This window comes from Pseudophryne corroboree, chromosome 4 (genome assembly GCF_028390025.1).
Source record: "Pseudophryne corroboree isolate aPseCor3 chromosome 4, aPseCor3.hap2, whole genome shotgun sequence".
NCBI classification, from domain to species: Eukaryota; Metazoa; Chordata; class Amphibia; order Anura; family Myobatrachidae; genus Pseudophryne; species Pseudophryne corroboree.
The window spans coordinates 755,699,131-755,726,034 of record NC_086447.1 but is presented as its reverse complement, the minus strand read 5'-3'; the positions used below and the strand labels follow the sequence as shown (position 1 = coordinate 755,726,034).

Sequence of the window (26,904 nt, the reverse complement as noted above, 5' to 3'; positions counted from 1 at the left end):
TTCTAATGTAACAGTATATATAGATATTTGACCACAAGAATTATGCCACTCACCATTAGAGTATGGTAAATATCATTACAATATGGAACAATTATGATTAGCTAGCATTTGTTGACTATATGTAAACAATGGAATATACGTCAAGAGGGCACAAAAAGTAAAACAGCCAACACTCTTTGGACCACTCCTTCGGTAGACTGAATTTCTACTCTGGGATTATTCCACTGAAGTTGCTTCTTCAGGTTTCAGTTATGCACAAATGGGAACAAATGCCTGTGGGATGCATGGATAAGGGATACTCAACCTGTACTACTATTAAAACAGTAAATTATCAATGGTTTCTTTTCCAATTGGTTTTATTTCCCGTATATTTTTTATTTAAAAAAACAAAACATCATTGGTCAAAAGCTTTAGAACACTCCATTTTCCAGTTTTTATTGAAAGTTAGGTAGTTCATTTCCGAAATTACAGCACAGAATGAATAAACAATTGGAGATTACAAAAAGCAATGATTGAAAAAAGTATGCGTGTATGTCGGTGCGCATGTATGTAATAAAGTTATATTTTCACGGTGTGTGTGTGTACTGTTTCTATTTGGGTATTCTTTTGTAGAAGAACTACAGGTACCAGCGGGCCCCTTCCCCCCCCCCCCCCCCGGCATGCTGGTACTTGTGGTTCTCCAAGTACCAGCTTGCTGGGACTTGTAGTTCTGCTACAGAAAACAATATTCGTTTTTTTTTTACACTTGGCTATCAGCCTCCCATCCTCCGCCCTTGGATGGGGGGGGACAGCCTCGGGCTACACCCCTGGCCTTTGGGTGGCTGAAGGGGGGGGGGACCCCTTGATTTAAGGGGTTCCCACTCCTCCAGGGTACCCTGGCCAGGGGTGACTAGTTGGGGATTTAATGCCACGGCCACAGGGACCGGTATAAAAGTGTCCCCCGGCTGTGGCATTATCTCTAGCTAGTGGAGCCCGGTGCTGGTGTTAAAAATATGGGGGACCCCTACGTGTTTTGTCCCCCGTATTTTTGGCACCAGGACCGGACGCAGAGCCCGGTGCTGGTTGTAAAAATACGGGGGATCCCCTGTAATTTCCCCCCCGTATTTTTACAACCAGGTCCGGGTCAAAGAGCCCGAGGCTGGTTATGCTTAGGAGGGGGGACCCCACGCAATTTTTTTCAGGAATTTTAACCCATTCCCACTGAAAAACATGCACTGATCTCTCCATATTATTTTAGTCAGTAAAAAAAAAATATATATATTAAATAGTATTTGTGGCTACTAAATAGACAAACCAAGTAGATAATACCTTCTAACATAAATAGATATGCTATTAGCAATAAAAAAAAAAAAACACACAAAAACACATGTTTTTTAAAAAATTTATTAGGTCACGACAGCAAAATGAGGCGGAATGAAATTGACGAAATGACTATCGAAAAGCACTGTTGTCGAATAGACATTCTTCAATTGAATATACTTTTGTCGAAAAGCCGCATTTTTACCACTGCAGACATGTCGAATTTGAGAAATGTCGAATTGCGAAAAGTTGAATCTGAAACGGCAGTTTTTTTGTCGAAAAGTACTGTATTGCATTGTCGAATCCAATTCAACAGGTTTTTTTTTGTCGAAAATGCCCCGTTTTTCGACATTTGCGGCAATTCGACCGCAATTGCATATACCCCATAACCTTTGAACACATTGGTGGTATTCTTTCTGCAATGGAATTAAAGTTCTTCCTAACACTGTTGCAGCAGTTCCCACAAATGTGTAGCACTTGTAAGCTGTTTTGCTTTCACCTTTCTGTAGCGTTCAGACCAAACCAGCTCAATGGAAGAAGTCTGGAAACAAATGCTGGCTATTCCAAGAGTTGAAGCCTTCCTTATTGTTCTTTTCCTCAGAGGTAGTTCTAGTATGGACCGGACTTATGTTTTGGGTCATTAATTTGCTGTAGGATAAACCCTTGACCAACTAGACGTAGACCAGAGGGTATTGCATAGCACTGAAAAATGATGTGGTAGTCCTTTTGGTTCAACGTGCCAGTCACTCCGAGCAAATCGCCAACTCAGGATCAAGCAAAAGGCCCAGACCATCACGCTTCCTCCTCCATGTTTGGCAGTTGGTGTCACACTTCTAAAAGACGCCACTCCACTGTGTGTTTTTAATCCCAAAATATAAAAGGGCAATGCTTTAATAGCAAAATATGAGGTAAAAAAGCTTCAAACACCTACTAGATGGCATACAAACCCCCCCCCCCCACAACACCTCAGTAGTCCACTGGTGGTGTTACATGGCCTAGGTAAGTACCTTTTTCATTGCTGAACTGCTGTACGTTAACCCAGTACTTGTTCATTGAAAAGGGGCAATCTAATCCAATTAGCTGCGAAGGAGGCAAGTTGTCATTGCAAGGTCCTAGAAACACTGGCAACGGCAATGCAATTCTCGCAACCTAATCTCACCCAAGACTTGAAGAATTTTTTACGCAGCCCTATGGTGCTGCAGAAAAAATCTGCAAGGTGGTACCGTAAATGCGGCATACAGCGATCACCAGGCTTCAGGAACCACAGTGTTTGGGTTTTGCATGAAACTAGCATATACATGTTTTAAAGTCTTTGTGTTAATACCACATTTTATTGTCGCAGAACTTGTTTGCAGGTTACATGGTGCACAGTTATTTGAGTCATTGCACTAAAAACAAGTTCAACTAAAACACAAACAGATGTGGTGCTTGAGTGTCAGTTCTGGAAATTCTAATTTTACCTTTGCCATGTGGTTTGTATAGTTAGTTGGCAGAGCAAACAGGGCTTTATGCCACTTTCATCCATGTTGACATAGCAACAATGTTAGCTGCAGAGGATCCTAATGAGTAACAATGACAGTGGTTAAGTACAAGAGTGTTGAGTGTACACCTGTTTTGACAAATGCTTGACTCCCCGACTTTAATTATTTTTTATTGTTTCGTGGCCAAGCTTTATTTTTATCATAAGCTATTTTACTATATTTAGTGAATTATTCATTGCTTACCTTCAAATTTTTCATTTAATTAAAAAATCTTAAGGTGCCAATGGAGGCTAGCAATTGAATGGTACTGCTTGAGAAGTGGATACCAATTTGTCCCATGAGAGAACAGCCTTGAAAGCAGGTTTTATTTAACCCCTTACCTGGCAGACAGCTGGGCTTTCATAGATATGGTGACAACCCATGCAACCATGCGTTGGCCCCCCAGCTGTACAATAGGAAATCCATTCTGTGCAAAGCCAACGTCTTCCTCCTGCTCTGGCCCCCGGTCAGTGATATAGTAATCATAATGATGTGTTAACGGCACTCTGCGGCACATATGCTGGGAAAAGAGAGTTTGTTCCCCACGGCCACTATTTGGCTGATCTTGGCATGTGCAGAGATCAGGTGCAGCAGGGGACTGATGATCATTCCACTCTGATCTAAAGCTCCACTGCGCTCTGCAGTATGCTATGACAAGGGGTAATGCATATATTATATACTGTATCAAGCAGTGGGGAAAAAAAAAGCGCACAACAGGTATAACTAATAACACTTATACCCCAAAACAAGCCACTTGCATAAAAATATATATGTGACACTCCTCATTTGATATACGAGTGGCTGCTTAAAACAAGTGAAGAAATGTGCATTTGTGAGTCACACATTAATAAACAACATACAACAAATAAAATGTTAGAAGTGCCTAATAGTGCAATTTTAAGTGGGTAGCCCTCTTAAAGTGCTGGTGTAATAGAGAGGAGTAGATTCAGCAACTACACTTGTTCTTGTTATCTTTGGCCACATGACCACCATAAAAGTCAAAGCACATAAAATGAGAAATAAAAACAGAACACATTGTGTATACTGTTTTAACACTGCATATTTGCTTCAATGTTACTGTGAGTAAATTAGGAACCAAACAGTCCCAAAACAGACTAAAGATGGTTCTTCACCAGAGATAATTTCAGGGTGAACAAAGTTTAATTCAACAAAAACAAATAGCACACATACAGAAGATAAAAGTACTAAAAGCTTATCTATCCATGGTAGAAGTCTGAGGTACAGCAGTGTAGGAGCAACGTGTTTCGTCCTATTGCAAAGACTTCATCAAGGGGATAGTGGTATATATTCCCTATTATAGTAGTACGTTCCTACTTGGTAGGATAAAAGGCACTCTCCATATAGTCCAAAAAGGTCAATTAATTGACCTTTTTGGATTATACGGAGAGTGCATCTTCTCCTACCAAGTAGGGACATACTAATATATATATATATATATATATATATATATATATATATATATATATATATATATATATATATAATTAGTATCTGTTGAAATCTGTACACACTGTTCCACTGTAGCATCAGGGTGGTGCTCAACTGTAAAGACTGAAAGTCCAATTACAGGCACTCAACGAAAATAGAAAATAGCCAGTAGGTACATCCCATTACATGGCAGTAGTCAACGTTTCGATCAACAAGGTATCTTTGTCAAGACAATGGATTTACCAGCAGATTAACCACAGAGCACCTCGTGGGATACTTACAGAATAGATACTCACAGACACTGCTAGGTAGGGTTGCTCTGTCACTGGGGATCTATTGCCAGGGGGTTAGTGATAATTCCAATCGCCACTGGGCATCTACTGCCCCTGGGAGATCTCTTTACACTCGCTGGTTGGAGGTACTATTACAGTGGGGGCCTATGGAGACTAGGGTGTGTAAGGCATCCCCACCTTCATAGGCCGGCATGCCCCCAGTTTTGGGGAGGGAATATTAGCCAGTTAAGTGTTTAAAATAACTACAACAACAAGTGCATGAAATGGCCTGTGCAATGCTGCTTATCGCTGTCACCACATGCATCAGACAGAGTAAAGAGTGGAGAAGTAGACACAAGGTATTTTCCTTCAATTGAGATCACGCCCAAGAATTTTGTAGTATTTCTTTTATAAAGCATAATTTAAAAAAAAAAAAAAATGATTGAACTTCATGTATCCACTACTTCCATTATACAGAACCTTTTAAACTCTTAAAGATTTGGCTGTATTTTCTTCCATTGACACAAATTGATAAATAACACATTTCCTTTAGATTACCTTTGTATGTGGAGACTTCCTGGAATTTGAGATGAGAGCATGTAGAGACGCCTCAATGCCATAAAATTCCTGCAGGAACGCCCGGTTCCTTAAATTGGCTCTCTTCTCCTTCTCACAGATTTCACTCAAAGACCGCTTTAGTGCCATATACCTAAGATGATTTCTGGAACAAAAAAAGTAAATATATATTAGCATAAAGCCTTAAAAGACAACCTTACAAAAGTGAGCAATGTTTAAGAACATCCTTTCACCAGGTTCTGGATTAATATTTTACTTATATATCTCCCATGGTCTTGTGCACTATGTATACATAAAAAAATAAAAAACAGTGTTGTGTCCTGTCTCCTTTTGCCTGGGAAAGCTTGTAAGACAAGCGGCATAATCCTCTCTCCAATGTGGCTTCCTTAAAGCAGGGCTCCACAAATCCCAGAGCCCAGGTAGCCATGGCCCCTAGATTTTGCTGCCTGGCTACCAGATTGTGCTGGGATGGAGGAAGCATATCCTCTTCAGCTTGGAAGGGGTTTGGAAGGGGTAGTGATGGGTCCACAGGGCAAGGGAGATTGTCTGCCCGGCTGTGGAGTGATGGTTTGCCTGGGGGTAACTTTTTCTTTTTGGGGGCAGGTGTCTGGCTCCTAAACTTTCATCCTGGCACATACAGTGCCTTGCTAAAGTATTCACCCCCCTTTGCATTTTTCATGTTTTGTTACATTACAACCTGTAATTGAATTTTTTTTATTTATCTGAATTTTATGTAATGGATATGCACAAAATAGTTGGTGAAGTGAAATGAGAAAAATTTATATAAAAAATAATTTTTAGAAATAAAATGGTCATGTGCATATGTATGCACCCCTTTTGCTATGAAGCCCCTCAAAAGTTCTGGTGCAACCAATTACCTTCAGAAGTCACATAATTTGTTAAATTAAGTCCACCTGTGTGCAATCTAAGTGTCACATGATCTGTCAGTATAAACACACCTTTTCTGAAAGGCCCCAGAGATTGCAACACCACTAAGCAAGAGGCATCACACCATGAAGACCAAGGAGCTCTCCAAACAAGTCAGGGACAAAGTTGTTGAGAAGTACATGTCAGGGTTGGGTTATAAAAACAAATATCCAAATCTTTGATGATCCCCCTAAGCACCATCACCTAAGAACATGGTACCACAACAAACCTGCCAAGAGAGGGCCGGCCACCAAAACTCACAGACCAGGCAAGGAGGGCATTAATCAGAGGCAGAGTTCCACAGCACAGACAGGTGTATCTGCGCATGTGATCACAATAAGCCATACACTCCATAGAGCTGGGCTTTATGGAAGAGTGACCAGAAAAAAGCCACTACTTAGTGTTAAAAAAAGAAGGCACGTTTTGAGTTTGCCAAAAGGCATGTGGACAACTCCCCAAATGCATGGAGGAAGGTGCTCTGGTCAGATGAGACTAAAATGTAACTTTTCAGCCACCAAGGAAAAATAAGAATTTACTTACCGATAATTCTATTTCTCGGAGTCCGTAGTGGATGCTGGGGTTCCTGAAAGGACCATGGGGAATAGCGGCTCCGCAGGAGACAGGGCACAAAAGTAAAGCTTTTACAGGTCAGGTGGTGTGTACTGGCTCCTCCCCCTATGACCCTCCTCCAGACTCCAGTTAGGTACTGTGCCCGGACGAGCGTACACAATAAGGGAGGATTTTGAATCCCGGGTAAGACTCATACCAGCCACACCAATCACACCGTACAACTTGTGATCTAAACCCAGTTAACAGTATGATAACAGAGGAGCCTCTGAAAGATGGCTTCCTAAACAATAACCCGAATTAGTTAACAATAACTATGTACAAGTATTGCAGATAATCCGCACTTGGGATGGGCGCCCAGCATCCACTACGGACTCCGAGAAATAGAATTATCGGTAAGTAAATTCTTATTTTCTCTATCGTCCTAAGTGGATGCTGGGGTTCCTGAAAGGACCATGGGGATTATACCAAAGCTCCCAAACGGGCGGGAGAGTGCGGATGACTCTGCAGCACCGAATGAGAGAACTCCAGGTCCTCCTTTGCCAGGGTATCAAATTTGTAAAAATTTACAAACGTGTTCTCCCCTGACCACGTAGCTGCTCGGCAGAGTTGTAATGCCGAGACCCCTCGGGCAGCCGCCCAAGATGAGCCCACCTTCCTTGCGGAATGGGCCTTAACAGATTTAGGCTGTGGCAGGCCTGCCACAGAATGTACAAGTTGAATTTTGTTACAAATCCAACGAGCAATCGACTGCTTAGAAGCAGGTGCACCCAACTTGTTGGGTGCATACAGTATAAACAGCGAGTCAGATTTTCTGACTCCAGCCGTCCTTTAAATGTATATTTTTAAGGCTCTGACAACGTCCAACAACTTGGAGTCCTTCAAGTCGTCTGTAGCCGCAGGCACTACAATAGGCTGGTTCAGGTGAAACGCTGATACCACCTTAGGGAGAAAATGCGGACGCGTCCGCAGCTCTGCCCTATGTCGAATGGAAAATTAAATAAGGGCTTTTATAAAACAAAGCCGCCAGTTCAGATACTCTCCCGGCCGAAGCCAGGGCCAGTAACATAGTCACTTTCCATGTGAGATATTTCAAATCCACATTCTTTAGTGGTTCAAACCAATTGGATTTGAGGAAATCTAAAACTACATTTAGATCCCACCTTAGGCACCACAGGAGGCTGTATATGCAGTACTCCTTTGATAAAAATCTGGACCTCAGGGACTGAGGCCAATTCTTTTTGGAAGAATATTGATAGGGCCGAAATTTGAACCTTAATAGATCCCAATTTGAGACCCATAGACAATCCTGATTGCAGGAAATGTAGGAAAACGACCCAGTTGAAATTCCTCCATCGGAGCACTCCGCTGCTCGCACCACGCAACATATTTTCGCCAAATACGGCGATAATGCTTCGCGGTGACTTCCTTCCTTGCCTTTATCAAGGTAGGAATGACTTCTTCTGGAATGCCTTTTCCTTTTAGGATCTGGCATTCAAACGCCATGCCGTCAAACGCAGCCGCGGTAAGCCTTGAAAAAGACAAGTACCCTGCTGAAGCAGGTCCCTTCTCAGAAGTAGAGGCCACGGATCGTCCGTGACCATCTCTTGAAGTTCCGGGTACCAAGTCCTTCTTGGCCAATCCGGAGCCACTAGTCTTACTCCTCTTTGCCGTATAATCCTCAATACCTTTGGTATGAGAGGCAGAGGAGGAAACACATATACCGACTGGTACACCCAAGGTGTTACCAGCACGTCCACAGCTATTGCCTGCGGATCTCTTGACCTGGCGCAATACCTGTCCAGTGTTTTGTTGAGGCGAGACGCCATCATGTCCACCATTGGTTTTACCCAACGGTTTAATAGCATGTGGAAAACTTCTGGATGAAGTCCCCACTCTCCCGGGTGAAGGTCGTGTCTGCTGAGGAAGTCTGCTTCCCAGTTGTCCACGCCCGGGATGAATACTGCTGACAGTGCTATCACGTGATACTCCGCCCAGCGAAGGATCCTGGCAGCTTCTGCCATTGCCCTCCTGCTTCTTGTGCCGCCCTGTCTGTTTACATGGGCGACTGCCGTGATGTTGTCCGACTGGATCAACACCGGTCTTCCTTGAAGCAGAGGTTCCGCCTGGCTTAGAGCATTGTAGATTGCTCTTAGTTCCAGAATGCTTATGTGAAGAGACTTTTTCAGGCTCGACCACACTCCCTGGAAATTTCTTCCCTGTGTGACTGCTCCCCAGCCTCTCAGGCTGGCCTCCGTGGTCACCAGGATCCAATCCTGCATGCCGAATCTGCGGCCCTCCAATAGATGAGCCTCCTGCAACCACCACAGAAGGGATACCCTTGTCCTCGGCGACAGGGTTATCCGCAGGTGCATCTGAAGATGCGACCCTGACCATTTGTCCAACAGATCCCCTTGCATGGAATCTGCCGAAAGGGATTGCTTCGTAAGAAGCTACCATTTTTTCCCAGGACTCTTGTGCATTGATGTACAGACACCTTTCCTGGTTTTAGGAGGTTCCTGACCAGGTCAGATAACTCCTTGGCTTTTTCTTCGGGAAGAAAAACCTTTTTCTGAACTGTGTCCAGAATCATCCCCAGGAACAGCAGACGAGTTGTCGGCATTAATTGGGATTTTGGAATATTCAGAATCCATCCGTGCTGCTTTAGCACCTCTTGAGATAGTGCTAAACCCATCTCTAGCTGTTCTCTGGACCTTGCCCTTATTAGGAGATCGTCCAAGTATGGGATAATTAATACGCCTTTTCTTCGAAGAAGAAATATTATCTCGGCCATTACCTTTGTAAAGACCCGAGGTGCCGTGGACAAACCAAACGGCAGCGTCTGAAACTGATAGTGACAGTTTTGTACAACGAACCTGAGGTACCCCTGGTGTGAGGGGTAATTGGAACGTGGAGATACGCATCCTTGATGTCCAAGGATACCATAAAGTCCCCTTCTTCCAGGTTCGCTATCACTGCTCTGAGTGACTCCATCTTGAACTTGAACTTCTTTATGTACAGGTTCAAGGACTTCAGATTTAGAATAGGCCTTACCGAGCCATCCGGCTTCGGTACCACAAAAAGAGTGGAATAATACCCCTTCCCTTGTTGTAGAAGAGGTACCTTGACTATCACCTGCTGAGAATACAGCTTGTGAATGGCTTCCAAAACAGTCTCCCTTTCTGAGGGGGACGTTGGTAAAGCAGACTTCAGGAAACGGCGAGGTGGCTCTGTCTCTAATTTCAACCTGTACCCCTGAGATATTATCTGCAGGATCCAGGGATTTACCTGCGAGTGAGCCCACTGCGCGCTGTAATTCTTGAGACGACCGCCTACCGCCCCCGAGTCCGCTTGCGAAGCCCCAGCGTCATGCTGAGGCTTTTGTAGAAGCCGGGGAGGGCTTCTGTTCCTGGGAAGGAGCTGCCTGTTGCTGTCTCTTCCCTCGTCCTCTGCCTCGTGGCAGATATGAATAGCCCTTTGCTCTCTTATTTTTAAAGGAACGAAAGGGCTGCGGTTGAAAGGTCGGCCGCCTTTTTCAGTTGGGGAGTGACTTGAGGTAGAAAGGTGGATTTCCCGGCCGTAGCCGTGGCCACCAAATCCGATAGACCGACCCCAAATAACTCCTCTACGCATCGCCTGTCCACTGTCGTGTCCATAAAGCTCTTCTGGCCGAAATGGACATAGCACTTACCCGTGATGCCAGTGTGCAGATATCTCTCTGTGCATCACGCATATAAAGAAATGCATCCTTTATTTGTTCTAACGACAGTAAAATATTGTCCCTGTCCAGGGTATCAATATTTTCGATCAGGGACTCTGACCAAACTACCCCAGCACTGCACATCCAGGCAGTCGCAATAGCTGGTCGTAGTATAACACCTGCATGTGTGTATATACCTTTTTGGATATTTTCCATCCTCCTATCTGATGGATCTTTAAGTGCGGCCGTCTCAGGAGAGGGTAACGCCACTTGTTTTGATGAGCGTGTTAGCGCTTTGTCCACCCTAGGAGGTGTTTCCCAGCGCTCCCTAACCTCTGGCGGGAAAGGGTATAAAGCCAATAACTTCTTTGAAATTAGCAGTTTTTTTATCGGGGAACCCCACGCTTCATCACACACGTCATTTAATTCTTCTGATTCGGTAAAAACTACTGGTAGTTTTTTCACACCCCACATAATACCCTGTTTAGTGGTACCTGTAGTATCAGCTAAATGTAACATCTCCTTTATTGCCAAAATCATATAACGTGTGGCCCTACTGGAAAATACGGTTGATTCGTCACCTTCACCACCGGAATCAGTGCCTGTGTCTGGGTCTGTGTCGACCGACTGAGGCAAGGGGCGTTTTACAGCCCCTGACGGTGTTTGAGGCGCCTGGACAGGCACTAATTGAGTGTCCGGCCGCCTCATGTCGGCAAACGACTGCTTAAGCGAGTTGACGCTATCCCGTAATTCCACAAATAAAGGCATCCATTCTGGTGTCGACCCCCTAGAAGGTGACATCCTCATATTTGGCAATTGCTCCGCCTCCACACCAATAACGTCCTCATACATGTCGACACACACGTACCGACACACAGCAGACACACAGGGAATGCTCTATACGAAGACAGGACCCACTAGCCCTTTGGGGAGACAGAGGGAGAGTCTGCCAGCACACACCAAAAAGCGCTATATATGACAGGGATAGCCTTATGATTAAGTGCTCCCTTATAGCTGCTTTTATATTAATATATTGCCATTTATTTTGCCCCCCCTCTCTGTTATACCCTGTTTCTGTAGTGCAGTGCAGGGGAGAGACCTGGGAGCCTTCCTGACCAGCGGAGCTGTGACAGAAAATGGCGCCGTGTGCTGAGGAGATAGGCCCCGCCCCTTTTCCGGCGGGCTCGTCTCCCGCTATTTAGTACATTTAGGCAGGGGTAAATATCTCCATATAGCCTCTGGGGCTATATGTGAGGTATTTTTAGCCTTTTTAAAGGTTTTCATTTGCCTCCCAGGGCGCCCCCCCCCCCCAGCGCCCTGCACCCTCAGTGACTGCCGTGTGAAGTGTGCTGAGAGGAAAATGGCGCACAGCTGCAGTGCTGTGCGCTACCTTAAGAAGACTGCAGGAGTCTTCAGCCGCCGATTCTGGACCTCTTCTTGCTTCAGCATCTGTGAGGGGGCCGGCGGCGTGGCTCCGGTGACCATCCAGGCTGTACCTGTGATCGTCCCTCTGGAGCTTCATGTCCAGTAGCCAAGAAGCCAATCCATCCTGCACGCAGGTGAGTTCACTTCTTCTCCCCTCTGTCCCTCGTTGCAGTGATCCTGTTGCCAGCAGGAATCACTGTAAAATAAAAAACCTAAGCTAAACTCTCTAAGCAGCTCTTTATGAGAGCCACCTAGAATTGCACCCTTCTCGGCCGGGCACAAAAATCTAACTGGAGTCTGGAGGAGGGTCATAGGGGGAGGAGCCAGTACACACCACCTGACCTGTAAAAGCTTTACTTTTGTGCCCTGTCTCCTGCGGAGCCGCTATTCCCCATGGTCCTTTCAGGAACCCCAGCATCCACTTAGGACGATAGAGAAACACTATGTCTTGCGCAAGCCCAACACATCCCATCACCCCAATAACACCATCCCCACAGTGAAACATGGGGGTGGCAGCATCATGTTGTGGGGTTGTTTTTCAGCAGCAGGAACTGGGAAACTGTTCTGAGTCGAGGGAAAGATGGATGGTGCTAAATACAGGGATATTCTTGAGCAAAACCTGTTTCAGTGTACCTGTGATTTCAGACTGGGACTGAGATTCACCTTCCAGCAGGACAATGGGGGTAATTCAGACCTGATCGCTCGCTAGGGTTTTTTTGCAGAGCTGCGATCAGGTCAGAACTGCGCAGGCGCGTCACACAGGTACAAAGCGATTTGTTGCTCTGTGATGGGTTTGTGCGAAGAATCCATTCGCACAGGCGATCGCAAGAAGACTGACAGAAAGAAGGCGTTTGTGGGTGTCAACCGACCGTTTTCTGGGAGTGGTTGGAAAAATGCAGGCGTTCCCAAGCGTTTACAGGGCGGGTGTCTGACGTCAATTCCGGTCATGGACAGGCTGAAGTGATCGTAGCGGCTGAGTAAGTCCTGGGCTACTCAGAATCTGCACAAAATCTTTTCGTACCGCTCGGCTGCACATGCGATCGCACACTTGCACAGCTAAAATACACTGCCCGGTGGGTGGCGACTATGTGAACGCAGGACTGCAAAAAACAGCTAGCAAGCGATCAGGTCTGAATTACCCCTAATGACCCGAAGCATACAGTTAAAGCAACACTCGAGTGGTTTAAGGGGAAACATTTAAATGTGTTGGAATGGCCTCGTTAAAGCCCAGATCTCAATCCAATTGAGAATCTGTAGTCAGACTTGAAGATTGCTGTTCACAAGCATGCAACATGAAGGAGCTTCAGCAGTTTTGCCTTGAGGAATGGGCAAAAATCCCAGTGGCAAGATGTGGCAAGCTCATAGAGACTTATCCAAAACGACTTGCAGCTGTAATTGCCGCAAAAGGTGGCTCTATAAAGTACTGACTTCAGGGGGGTGAATAGTTATGCATGCTACAGTTTTGTGTTGTTATTTTGTCCTATTTGTTGTGTGCTTCATAATAATAATAATAATAATAATAAAAAAAAGACATTTTCAAAGTTGTAGGCATGTTCTGTGAATGAAATGATGCAAACCTTCAAACTATCCATTTTAATTCCAGGTTGTGACTCAACAAAACATGAAAAATGCAAAGGGGGTGAATACTTTAGCAAGGCACTGTATATTTTATAAAATTTGTCAAGACCTGCCTTAGAGCAAACATGTCTCGCAAGTGGCAGATCAATTTACAGACATGGCCAAATTTGTTGGTTAGTTGGTCTCATAGCTCATTAAGACAAAGCGTCATTCTCCTGGAAACTGTGAAATTAAAAGCTATTGTCTCATGTAAACTTGCATGCCTTTGCTAGGTCAATAAAACATATAGATTGTGAGAAGAGAAATGATTGCTTATTTTCCAAAAATATTCAAAATGTCCCGGACAGATTAAATGGAGTCTCTTAGAAAACATAATAAATATTAGGATTTTAATTACCTACAGGTAAATCCTTTTCTCGTAGTCTATAAGGGATAATGGGAAGACTTAGTGCAATAGGGTATACACAGGGTCCAAAGGAGCCGATGCACTTTAAATTTCTTTACTGAGTGTGCTGGCTCCTCCCCTCTATGCCCCCTCCCACAAGCAGTTATAGGTAAAACAGTGCCCGAAGGAGAAAGGACATAATTGAGAGAAGGAACATAACAATAAGTGGCGAGATGTACACACCAGCACACCACGAACATATAACAACCAGCAACGGCTGGAACAACAAACAGCAACAGCTGAACAGGTAACCAAATAAAGAGAACCTGCAGAAAAGTCAACACACGGAGGTGGGCGCCCAATATCCCTTATGGTCTACGAGAAAAGGATTTACCGGTAGGCAATTAAAATCCTATTTTCTCTAGCATCCATAAGGGATATTGGGGAGACTTAGTACAATGGGGAAGTCCCAAAGCTTCCAGAACAGGTGGGAATGTGCGGAGACTGCTGCAGCACTGCCTGCCCAAACTGGGTATCCTCTTTGACCAGGGTTTCAAACTTGAAGAATTTTACAAAAGTGTTCTTCACCGACCAGGTAGCAGCTCGGCATAGTTGCAAGGCCTAGACTCCTCGGACAGCCGCCCAGGAAGAGCCCACCGATCTGGCAGAGTGGGCCTTCAGAGGCTTAGGAACAGGTAAGGCTGCCGACAAATAGGCTTGTTGGATAGTAAGTCTAAGCCAACGAGCAATGGACTACTTCGAAGCAGGACAAGCCTTTTTCTGCGCATCATAGAGCACGAACAAGGAATCTATCTTTCTGATCCGAGCCGTTCGCTTGACAACGATCTTCGAGGCTTGTACCGCATCCAAAGCCCTTGGAGAAGCAGAAGTGCCAGAACCTGACGGAACCACAATAGGCTGATTCAAGTGGAACACAAAGACAAGCTTCGGCAGGAACTGCTGCCTAGTCCGGAGTTCTGCTCTGTCCTCGTAAAAGACCAAGTAGGAACTTTTACACGATAAGGTCCCCAATTCTGAGACACGTCTAGCAGAAGCTAGGACCAGTAACATCACCTTCTTCCACATGAGGTACTTGTCTTCTACCGTCATCAGAGGTTCAAACCAGGAGGACTGTAGAAAATATAACATTACATTCAAATCCCAGGGTGCCGTGGGCGGCACAAAAGGAGATTGAATGTGAAGTACTCCTTGCAAGAAGGTCTGAACTTCTGGCAATACTGCCAATTTCTTCTGAAAGAAAATTAAGAGGGCCGAAATCTGGACCTTAATGGAACCAGGCGTAGGCCCTTACCCATGCCAGCCTCTAGGAAATGTCCCTAGTGTAACTCCACAGGTGGATACGAGCGTTTCTCGCACCAAGAGACATCTCCTCCAGATAGGATGATAGTGTTTTGAAGTCACAGATTTCCTGGCCTGAACCATGGTAGCAATGACTCTTTTGGAAAGGCCTTTGTGAGCTAGGATGTTCCGCTCAAACTCCATGCCGTCAAAGGAAGTCGCCGTAAGTCCGGGTAGACGAACAGTCCTTGTTGAAGAAGAACTCTTCTTAGTGGTAGAGGCCAAGGGTCTTCGACGGACATGTCCAGAAGATCCGCGTACCGCACCCTCCAAGGTCAATCCGGGGCAATCAGAATTGCCTGGACTCCTTGATTTCTGATTCGTTTGAGCACCCTTGGGAACAATGGAATCGGAGGAAACAGGTAGACCAGCTGGTAAGGACAAGGCAACTGCTGCCCTCGCCTGAGGGTCCCTGGTTCGGAAGCAATACCAATGTAGCTTCTTGTTGAGTCGAGAAGACATCATGTCTATTTGTGGGCAGCCCCACCGGTCGATGATCTGCTGAAACCCCTGATGGTGGAGCCCCCGTTCTCCCGGGTGGAGATCGTTACGCCTCAGGAAGTCCGCTTCCCAGTTGTCCACACCCGGAATGAAGATTGTTGACATTGCTATTGCATTTCTTTCCGCTCAGAGGAGTATCTTTGACACCTCCCGCATGCAGGCTCTGCTTTTTGTACCTCCTTGCCGATTGATGTACGCCACTGCAGACGCGTTGTCCGACTGTTCTTGGATCGCGTAATCCAGGAGTAGAGGAGAGGCCTGAAGCAGAGCATTGTAGATCGCCCGAAGTTCACGAATGTTGATCGGAAGGAGGGCTTCGTGGGCTGACCACCAGCCCTGGAACTGAGTCCCTTGGGTGACCGCTCCCCATCCTCTCAGACTTGCATCCATCGTGAGGAGGATCCAATCCTGAATCCCGAAACTCCGGCCTTCCAGTAAGTTGGAGGACTGCAGCCACCACAGTAGGAAAATCCTGGCCTGAGGGGACAGCCGTATCATCCGGTGCATATGTAGATGTGATCTGGACTACTTGCTCAGGAGATCCAATTGAAATGTTCTGGAATGGAACCTCCCATATTGGATCGCCTCGTATGAGGCAACCATCTTCCCCAACAATCTCATGCAAAGTTGGATAGATACTTGAGCAGGTCGGAGTACCACGCGGACCATCTCCTGAAGTGTTCTTGCCTTGTCCTACGGGAGGAACACCTTATGAGCCACAGTATCCAGTAACATCCCCAGGAACAGGAGCCACTGAGTTGGCTCCAGGTGGGAGTTCTGTAAATTGATAATCCTTACATGGTGTGACAGAAGTTGGATAGGGCGGTCGATATGGAGCAATAAAAGCTCCCTGGATCTTGCTTTTATCAGGAGACAACTCTGAACCCCTGGACCCGGAGCTGGAACATCATCTCCGCCATTACGTTTCTGAATACCCTCGGAGCTGTGGTAAGGCCGAAGGGTAGGGCCTGGAACTGGTAGTGATCGTCCAGTAGGGCAAACCTCAGATAAGCCTGATGAGGTGGCCAAATTGGAATATGAAGGTAGGCATCCTTGATATCCAGGGAAACCATGAATTCCTGTTCTTCCAGGCCCACCATCACTGCTCTTAAGGATTCCATCTTGAACTTGAAAACCCTGAGATAAGGGTTCAAGGACTTTAGATTCAAAATGGGCCTTACCAAGCCATCCGGCTTCGGTATCACAAACAGGTTGGAGTAATAACCCTGTCCCCATTGTTGTATTGGTACTGGAACAATGACGTGGGACTGGACCAACTTCTGGATGGCCTGTTGCAACATAACTTGCGTATCCTCCAAAGCTGGCAAGCTTGATTTGAAAAATCATTGGGGAGGAGCACCATCGAACTCCAGCTTGTAGCCCTGAGAAATGAGGTTCGTTACCCAGGTATCCTGGCAGGAGCTTTCCCAGATGCAGCTGAAGTGACGCAGTCGAGCTCCCACCTCGAGATCCCCTCGGGGTGGGTGGACACTATCATTCTGAGGACTTAGTGGAAGTAGAACTGGTGCTACATTCGTCTTCTCGTCTTACCTCTGGTGCCTCTAGCTGCATTAGAGGCACCTCTGGCCCTAGATCGAAGTCTGTTAGACCGAAAGGACTGAACAGACGGCCCCGGGCAGGAACGCCTAGCCGGCGGGGCCCCAGAGGGGAGAAACGTGGATTTACCTGCAATAGCTTTGGAAATCCAAGTATCCAACTCAACCCCAAAGAGCCATTTCCCCAGAAAAGGGGAGAGATTCCACACTGCGCTTGGACTCTGCGTCCGCTATCCATTGACGTAACCCCAAGGCCCTGCGCACCGACACTGCCATGGCAGAAGTCCTAGCATTAATATTGCCCATCTTCTTGAACGAGTCACACAGGACGCGTGCAGTGTCCTGAATGTGCTTCAGGAGAGTCACCATAGTGACCAGAGGCCTATCCCCGGAGAGGCCCTCCTGAAGTTGAGAAGCCCACGTGTGAATGGTATGGGTCATCCAGCAACCTGCTATGACCAGCCTTTACGATACAACTGCTGCTCTGTAGATAGACTTTAGTGTAGTCTCTATTTTTCTTCCCCCATGGTCCTTTATGGTAAAGTAGCCCGGGACAGGCAGCACCGCCTTTTTTGACAGTCGAGAGACTGATACATCAACCCGCAGGGGTTCTTCACGGAATTTCCTACCTTCAGGAGCAAATGGGTGCAAAAATCTTTTTGATACTTGGTATTTTTTATCTGGATTTTTCCATGCTAATTTGAATAAGTCATCTAACTCTGCAGAATCAGGGAAAGTGACATTAGGCTTGTTTTGTGTAAAGAAAAACGACTGCTGTGACACAGCGTCCTCTAGAGGGAGTTTTAACATGTCCCGTATAGCCAGAATGAGGTGTTCAAAACCCTGAGCAGAAGTGGAATCCCCACTAACGGGATCCAAGTCCTCCCCATTCTCCTGTATATGCTCATCTGAATCAGAGAGTAAGGCAGGTAAACCACGCTTTTGTGGTCCTGAGTTAGAGAGGGGGAGCTGTGTAACATCTGCCCTAGCAGTTAAGTCTGCAACAGCCTGTTGTAGTAGCTGAGTTTTCTGAACATTAGCAGTAAGTTGTGAAGACATATCAGACATCATATTCGTACGGGCCCCTAGCCAGGAGGGCTCTTGACCCTCTCTCCCAGTCGCGTCACTGAGTTGTGAAAATCGGCTGCATTGTGCACATGAATCAGAATCAGATGATAATGGAGAGAATCTGTTGTGTCATACACCGCAAAGTTTGTGTTTACCCATGTTCACAGTAAATCACAATGACATACACACAGACAATAAAACTTATCAAGCCTACCCTTACTGTACTTGAGAGGGAGACATGGAGAGAGAGAGAACCAGCACACCCCAGCTACACAGCCCCAGTGAGGCTGTCAGCTTATTATATCACAGTGAAACACTTACGATTTCTGTCCTGTATAGGACACAGATTGTGTACAATAGCGGCTCTCCCCCTTTGCTACACCCTCTACCAGTTTTCTAGCGTTTTCTGAGTGTCAGGAGGAGCTGAGAGAGCCTGCTGCTGCTGCAGTAAGCAGAGGAAGGCGCCAAAATGCTGCTGGTCCCGCTCTGAGGTAGCTCCGCCTCCCCCAATGGCGCCGGAGCTACAGAGATTTTTATACTAGCAATGTCTCCTAAAGTGCTTAAAAACATCACACAAGTGCTAGTTTAAGCCACCGCTAGCCAGTCTACACCCGGGGCTCTAGCGGGTCCCCCCCAGGAGGGTCCCATATGCCGCGCCCGCGTTCTACCACAACATGAACCGGGGTACCCCCCACTATCATCACCTTCAGGCATCTGTTAGGGGTGTGCGGCGTGCTGCGATTATGACAGCAAGGCACAGTGCCCCGCTGAACAAACAACTTCTCAGGACGGTGGTCCGGCAGCGGGGAAGCGGCTCTGACATCTCGCAAGGCCGGTGACCGCCCCCCCTCCCAACTCCCATGGCGCAGGTATGCCGTTGCCCAGAGAGCATACCGGAAAAAAATAGGATTTTAATACCTACCGGTAAATCCTCTTCTCTTAGTCCGTAGAGGATGCTGGAGTCTCCAAAAGGACCATGGGGTATAGACGGGATCCGCAGGAGACATGGGAACTATAAGACTTTGAATGGGTGTGAACTGGCTCCTCCCTCTATGCCCCTCCTCCAGACTCCAGTTAGAGAACTGTGCCCAGGGAAACGGACATTTCGAGGAAAGAATTTATTGTTTAAACACGGTGAGTGTCATACCAGCTCATACCTCGAACATGCCGCAGAACGTGGCATTCAATAGAACACCAGCCGACGGCATGAAAAATAGACAGCAATATGCTGACCGAAAGTGTAACACAACCAGTGTGTAAACACGACCAACAATAACATACCGCATGCCATGGCATGAATAACATCAGCAACCAAGTTGACTGAAAAAACACCACAGGAGTGTAACCACAACTAATAGCTGCAGATCCAGTACGCATTGGGACGGGCGCCCAGCATCCTCTACGGACTAAGAGAAAAGGATTTACCGGTAGGTATTAAAATCCTATTTTCTCATACGTCCTAGAGGATGCTGGGGTCTCCAAAAGGACCATGGGGTCTATACCAAAGCTCCAGACCGGGCGGGAGAGTGCGGACGACTCTGCAGCACTGATTGAGCAAACAATGAGGTCCTCATCAGCCAGGGTATCAAACCTGTAGAACTTAGCTAACGTGTTTGACCCCGATCAAGTAGCTGCTCGGCAAGGTTGAACCGCCGAGACTCCTCGGGCCTCCGCCCAAGAAAAGCCCACCTGCCTAGTAGAATGGGCCTTCACCGACTTCGGCAACGGCAATCCAGCCGTAGAATGAACATGCCGAATCATATCCCAGAACCAGCGTGCAACCGTCTGCTTAGAAGCAGGGGCCCCAATTTTGTTGGGGGCATACAGGACAAACAGAGCCTCTGTTTCCCCAATCCGAGGAGTTCTGGCAACATAAATATTCCAAGCTCTGACTACATCAAGAGACTTCGAAGCAGCCAAGGCTGCAGTAGGCACAGGCACCACAATAGGCTGGTTCCGGTGAGAAGCAGAAACCACTTTTGGCAGAAATTGTTGCCGAATTCTCAATTCCGCTCTATTTACCTGGAAGATCAAATAGGAGCTCTTGTGAGACAAAGCCCCTAATTCCGACCCCCGCTCTGCAGACGTCAGGATCAATAGCATGACCACTTTCCAAGGGAGAAATCTTTAACCCAACCTTTCGTAAGGTTCCAACTAGTATGACATAAGAAACTGCAACACCACGTTAAGGACCCATGGTGCCACTGGGAGCACAAATGGAGGTTGGATGTGCAGCACTCATTTCACGAAAGTCTGAACTTCTTGAGGGTGACCAATGCCTTTTGAAAGAAAATTGATAAGGCCGAAATCTGCACTTTAATGGAGCCTAACTTTAGGCCTGCCTCCACACCCGCTTGCAAAACATGGAGAAACGACCCAGCTAAATTCTTCCGTAGGAGCCTTCTTGGATTCACACCAAGACCCATACTACCTTAAAGCTTCGCCGTTACTCCTTTCCTAGCCTGAAGCAACGTGGGAATGACTCCACCGGAATATACCCTTTCGGCTAGGAAATGGCGTACAACCGCCATGCCGTCAACGCAGCCGCGGCAAGACTTGATACACGCCCGGTCCTTGCTGTAAGAGGACCTTTCGTAGAAGAAGAGGCCAGGGATCTTCGATGAGTAAGTCTTGATGATCTGGATACCAAGCCCTCCTTGGCTAGACCGGAGCAATGAGGATCGCCTGAATCTTTGTTCTTCTTATGTATATAACCTTCGGAAAGAGGGAAAGTGGAGGAAACATATAGACCGACTGAAAACACCCACGGTGTCCCAAGGGCGTCTCCTGCTATTGCTTGAGTGTCCCTTGACCTGGAACAATATCCTTGAAGTTTCTTGTTGAGGCGAGACGCCATCATGTCTCATTGAGGAATTCCCCAAAGACTTGTCACGTCTGTGAAAACTTCTTGAAGACGACCCCACTCCCCTGGATGGAGATCGTGTCTGCTGAGGAAGTCTATTTCTCCGTTGTCTACACCGGGAACGAAGACCGCTAATAGAGCGTTCACATGCCTTTACGCCCACGGAAAACTTTTTTCGGCTCCTGCTATTGCCGCTTTGTTCCTCGTTCCGCCCTAGCGGCTTACTTACGCCACCTCTGTTAATTCGTCCGACATAATTAAGACGGACAGATCGTGTAGAAGATGTTTCGGTGTAAACATGCTTATTGCAGACAAGCTTGCCGGCTTGACAGTTTCCCCTGAAAATTCCTCCCCTGGAAAAACTGCTCCCCAGTCTCGGAGACTTGTATCCATGGACACCAGGATCTAATCCTGGATCCCGAACCTTCGTCCCTCTAGGAGGTGAGAACTGTGAAGCCACCACAGGAGAGATATCCTGGTCCTGGAAAATAGGATTATTTTCCGGTTCATGTGTCCGGCATTTGACCTGCTCATCGAATGGCCTCGTAGGCCGCAACCATCTTCTTCATCAATGGAACGTATTGATGGGTTTACACTGTTGCAACTCTGATCCGACTCTGGATCCTCAACTCTCTTTCCACAGGAAAAAACAAACTCTCAACAGGTTAGTATCTAATCTTAATTCCCAATTCCTACATCTGGGTCGTTGGGATCAACAGCGATTCCCTGTGTTGAAGAACTATCAGAGAGAAACAACGATTTGTACCCCTTGTTTCGTGACCTCGCCGTAGTCAGGAGAGCGTTCCAGTACAGAACAATAATGGCTCTTACTATTGAAGGAAAACCATCTTACTGCCATCACTCCGGTGAAATGACAATGACAATCCTGAATAGCAAACCCAGACAAGCTTAGTGCGTATTAAAACCCTCTTTCTTCTTTTACAAGCTGGAGATCCCTGCCCTGAGAGATTCCAACTTGCAGTTCAACTTCTTAAGAAGAAATCTTTTTGGGATTGGTCTGACCGAGCTGTCTGGTCTCAGAAGCCCGAAAAAGCCTGAATAACAGCTTATTCCTTTTTTTTTTTTTTTTTTGGGTGGGGGGGGGGGGGGGTTGTGTGTGTGACAGGGATAGCAGGACAATGTCCTGATCCTGAACCAACCCTTGTATGGCGTCGCATACTACCTCCCCGTCCAGAGGAGAATCGGTAAGATCTATTTTAAAAATCAGTGAGGGGAATCATCTGGAAACTCCAGTATGTCCCCCTTTGGACTTTATTCTTAACCCACTGTGTCAAGTCCATTCCAGGACTGACTGAGGAGTATTAGACAAGTTCCCACCGGTGTGGGCTCCAGCAAGATAGACCCAGCTACCTGCGGTAGATGTGGTAGAAACAGAGGACGATATCTGCTTCTGCGAACTTGAAAAGACCGCAGACCTCTTACCTTTTCACCTTCCTCTACCTGCAAAGAAGGGGAAAACAAAACGGTATCCAACCGGTTAAAATGACTGCATCCCACAAAAAATGCGTCACCAACCTTTGTGAGGGAAAATAGCTCAGGACGGTAGATTTACTAGTGGTATCTACCGAGATCAACTTAACAAAGCCATTTCCAAACCAGGTTACACCTTCATAGGGAAGAAAACGCCAGTATTTCTCGGAGTCAGTGCATACCTCTTGTAGTCGCACGGCAGCATGCTGCAATGTTCTAGATGAGACCCAACTGAAGGAATATTCCATCTCTCCCCAGGGTAATTATATCGGATAACAAGGTAACCGACTATTTCTGAATACAAACACTCCCCCATGGGTATGTAATGCAAATATCATCAAAACATATAATTAAAATATCACTTAGCTTCCTGTATACGATCCTTTGTGACAGGGCCCCGTGCAGACCAGGGGTTGACGTTCACTTTATTCTATCCACGGCGGGAAAAGAATAAACACTCGTACTCCTCGAGAAGATTTAAGACCATCTCGTCACGGCTGACCTAGAGCTTTATCAACAAATCGACCAGCACATGAAAAGGAATAACTTTACTACAGCATTCAATAAAAATCGTAATATGAATATACATATTTAAATACACATATACACACACACATATTATATATATATATATATATATATATATATATATATATACATACATACATACATACATACATACACACACACACATATACACACACATACATACATACATATATATACATACATACATACATACATACATGCATATATTTATTTTGTCAGGAACCGCAGGGTCCCTAGTGACATTAATGTGCTCTGAATGTGTATGAACACGTACTGAATGCCATTGTTGTGGATCTAACCAGGAAACATTATGGTCGGCATAAAACATAGTATTCGTTGACAACAGGGAGTAGCAACCGTGCAAAATAACATTCTTGCGACCCTGAGGGAAATATATATATATATATATATACACATACATATACACATACATACACACACACTGCTCAATAAAACAAATGGAACACTTAAACAACACAATGTAACTCCAAGTCGATCACACTTCTGTGAAATCAAACTGTCCACTTAGGAAGCAACACTGATTGACAATCAATTTCACATGCTGTTGTGCAAATGGAATAGACAACAGGTGGAAATTATAGGCAATTAGCAAGACACCCCCAATAATAAGAATTTACTTACCGATAATTCTATTTCTCATAGTCCGTAGTGGATGCTGGGGACTCCGAAAGGACCATGGGGAATAGCGGCTCCGCAGGAGACTGGGCACAAAAGTAAAAGCTTTAGGACTACCTGGTGTGCACTGGCTCCTCCCCCCATGACCCTCCTCCAAGCCTCAGTTAGGATACTGTGCCCGGACGAGCGTACACAATAAGGAAGGATTTTGAATCCCGGGTAAGACTCATACCAGCCACACCAATCACACCGTACAACTTGTGATTTGAACCCAGTTAACAGCATGATAACAGAGGAGCCTCTGAAAAGATGGCTCACAACAATAATAACCCGATTTTTGTAACAATAACTATGTACAAGTATTGCAAACAATCCGCACTTGGGATGGGCGCCCAGCATCCACTACGGACTATGAGAAATAGAATTATCGGTAAGTAAATTCTTATTTTCTCTAACGTCCTAGTGGATGCTGGGGACTCCGAAAGGACCATGGGGATTATACCAAAGCTCCCAAACGGGCGGGAGAGTGCGGATGACTCTGCAGCACCGAATGAGAGAACTCCAGGTCCTCCTCAGCCAGGGTATCAAATTTGTAGAATTTTGCAAACGTATTTGCCCCTGACCAAGTAGCTGCTCGGCAAAGTTGTAAAGCCGAGACCCCTCGGGCAGCCGCCCAAGATGAGCCCACTTTCAGTGTGGAATGGGCTTTTACAGATTTTGGCTGTGGCAGGCCTGCCACAGAATGTGCAAGCTGAATTGTACTACAAATCCAACGAGCAATCGTCTGCTTAGAAGCAGGGGCACCCAGCTTGTTGGGTGCATACAGGATAAACAGCGAGTCAGATTTTCTGACTCCAGCCGTCCTGGAAACATATATTTTCAGGGCCCTGACTATGTCCAGCAACTTGGAATCCTCCAAGTCCCTAGTAGCCGCAGGCACCACAATAGGCTGGTTTAAGTGAAATGCTGAAACCACCTTAGGGAGAAATTGAGGACGAGTCCTCAATTCTGCCCTGTCCGTATGAAAAATTAGGTAAGGGCTTTTATAGGATAAAGCCGCCAATTCTGATACACGCCTGGCTGAAGCCAGGGCTAATAGCATTACCACTTTCCATGTGAGATATTTTAAGTCCACAGTGGTGAGTGGTTCAAACCAATGTGATTTTAGGAATCCCAAAACTACATTGAGATCCCAAGGTGCCACTGGAGGCACAAAAGGAGGCTGTATATGCAGTACCCCCTTGACAAACGTCTGAACTTCAGGAACTGAAGCTAGTTCTTTTTGGAAGAATATTGACAGGGCCGAAATTTGAACCTTAATGGACCCTAATTTGAGGCCCATAGACAGTCCTGTTTGCAGGAAATGCAGGAATCGACCCAGTTGAAATTCCTCTGTAGGGGCCTTCCTGGCCTCACACCACGCAACATATTTACGCCAAATACGGTGATAATGTTGCACAGTTACATCCTTCCTGGCTTTGATCAGGGTAGGGATAACTTCATCCGGAATGCCTTTTTCCTTCAGGATCCGGCGTTCAACCGCCATGCCGTCAAACGCAGCCGCGGTAAGTCTTGGAACAGACATGGTCCCTGCTGGAGCAGGTCCTTTCTTAGAGGTAGAGGCCACGGGTCTTCCGTGAGCATCTCTTGAATTTCCGGGTACCAAGTCCTTCTTGGCCAATCCGGAGCCACGAGTATAGTCTTTACACCTCTACTTCTTATGATTCTCAGTACCTTGGGTATGAGAGGCAGAGGAGGGAACACATATACTGACTGGTACACCCACGGTGTTACCAGAGCGTCCACAGCTATTGCCTGAGGGTCCCTTGACCTGGCGCAATATCTGTCCAGTTTTTTGTTGAGGCGGGACGCCATCATGTCCACCTTTGGTTTTTCCCAACGGTTCACAATCATGTGGAAGACTTCTGGGTGAAGTCCCCACTCCCCCGGGTGAAGATCGTGTCTGCTGAGGAAGTCTGCTTCCCAGTTGTCCACTCCCGGAATGAACACTGCTGACAGTGCTATCACATGATTTTCCGCCCAGCAAAGAATCCTTGCAACTTCCGTCATTGCCCTCCTGCTTCTTGTGCCGCCCTGTCTGTTTACGTGGGCGACTGCCGTGATGTTGTCCGACTGGATCAACACCGGCTGACCCTGAAGCAGAGGCCTTGCCTGACTTAGGGCATTGTAAATGGCCCTTAGTTCCAGGATATTTATGTGAAGTGACGTTTCCATGCTTGACCACAAGCCCTGGAATTTTTTTCCCTGTGTGACTGCTCCCCAGCCTCTCAGGCTGGCATCCGTGGTCACCAGGACCCAATCCTGAATGCCGAATCTGCGGCCCTCTAGGAGATGAGCACTCTGTAACCACCACAGGAGAGACACCCTTGTCCTTGGAGACAGGGTTATCCGCTGATGCATTTGAAGATGCGATCCGGACCATTTGTCCAGCAGATCCCACTGAAAAGTTCTTGCGTGGAATCTGCCGAATGGAATCGCTTCGTAAGAAGCCACCATCTTTCCCAGGACCCTTGTGCATTGATGCACTGACACTTGGCCTGGTCTTAGGAGGTTCCTGACTAGGTCGGATAACTCCCTGGCTTTCTCCTCCGGGAGAAACACCTTTTTCTGGACTGTGTCCAGAATCATCCCTAGGAACAGCAGACGTGTCGTCGGAATCAGCTGCGATTTTGGAATATTTAGAATCCACCCGTGCTGTCGTAGTACTACTTGAGATAGTGCTACTCCGACCTCTAACTGTTCTCTGGACCTTGCCCTTATCAGGAGATCGTCCAAGTAAGGGATAATTAAGACGCCTTTTCTTCGAAGAAGAATCAGCATTTCGGCCATTACCTTGGTAAAGACCCGGGGTGCCGTGGACAATCCAAACGGCAGCGTCTGAAACTGATAGTGACAGTTCTGTACCACAAACCTGAGGTACCCTTGGTGAGAAGGGCAAATTGGGACATGGAGGTAAGCATCCTTGATGTCCAGAGACACCATATAGTCCCCTTCTTCCAGGTTCGCTATCACTGCTCTGAGTGACTCCATCTTGAACTTGAACCTTTTTATGTAAGTGTTCAAGGATTTCAGATTTAAAATGGGTCTCACCGAGCCGTCCGGCTTCGGTACCACAAACAGCGTGGAATAATACCCCTTTCCCTGTTGTAGGAGGGGTACCTT

The 26,904-nt window shown here is 46.4% G+C and overlaps 1 protein-coding gene across 4 annotated transcripts in view; it reads right to left on the bottom strand.

Moving 5' to 3' along the window:
* KIZ (kizuna centrosomal protein) overlaps nucleotides 1-26,904 on the bottom strand; it is a 352,705-nt gene that overhangs the window by 303,025 nt on the left and 22,776 nt on the right. For all 4 annotated transcript variants that reach the window (XM_063918180.1, XM_063918182.1, XM_063918181.1 and 1 more), the window contains exon 3: nucleotides 5,099-5,261. In XM_063918180.1, coding sequence (XP_063774250.1) covers nucleotides 5,099-5,261 — 163 coding nt within the window. The remainder of the gene's footprint in view (nucleotides 1-5,098; nucleotides 5,262-26,904) is intronic.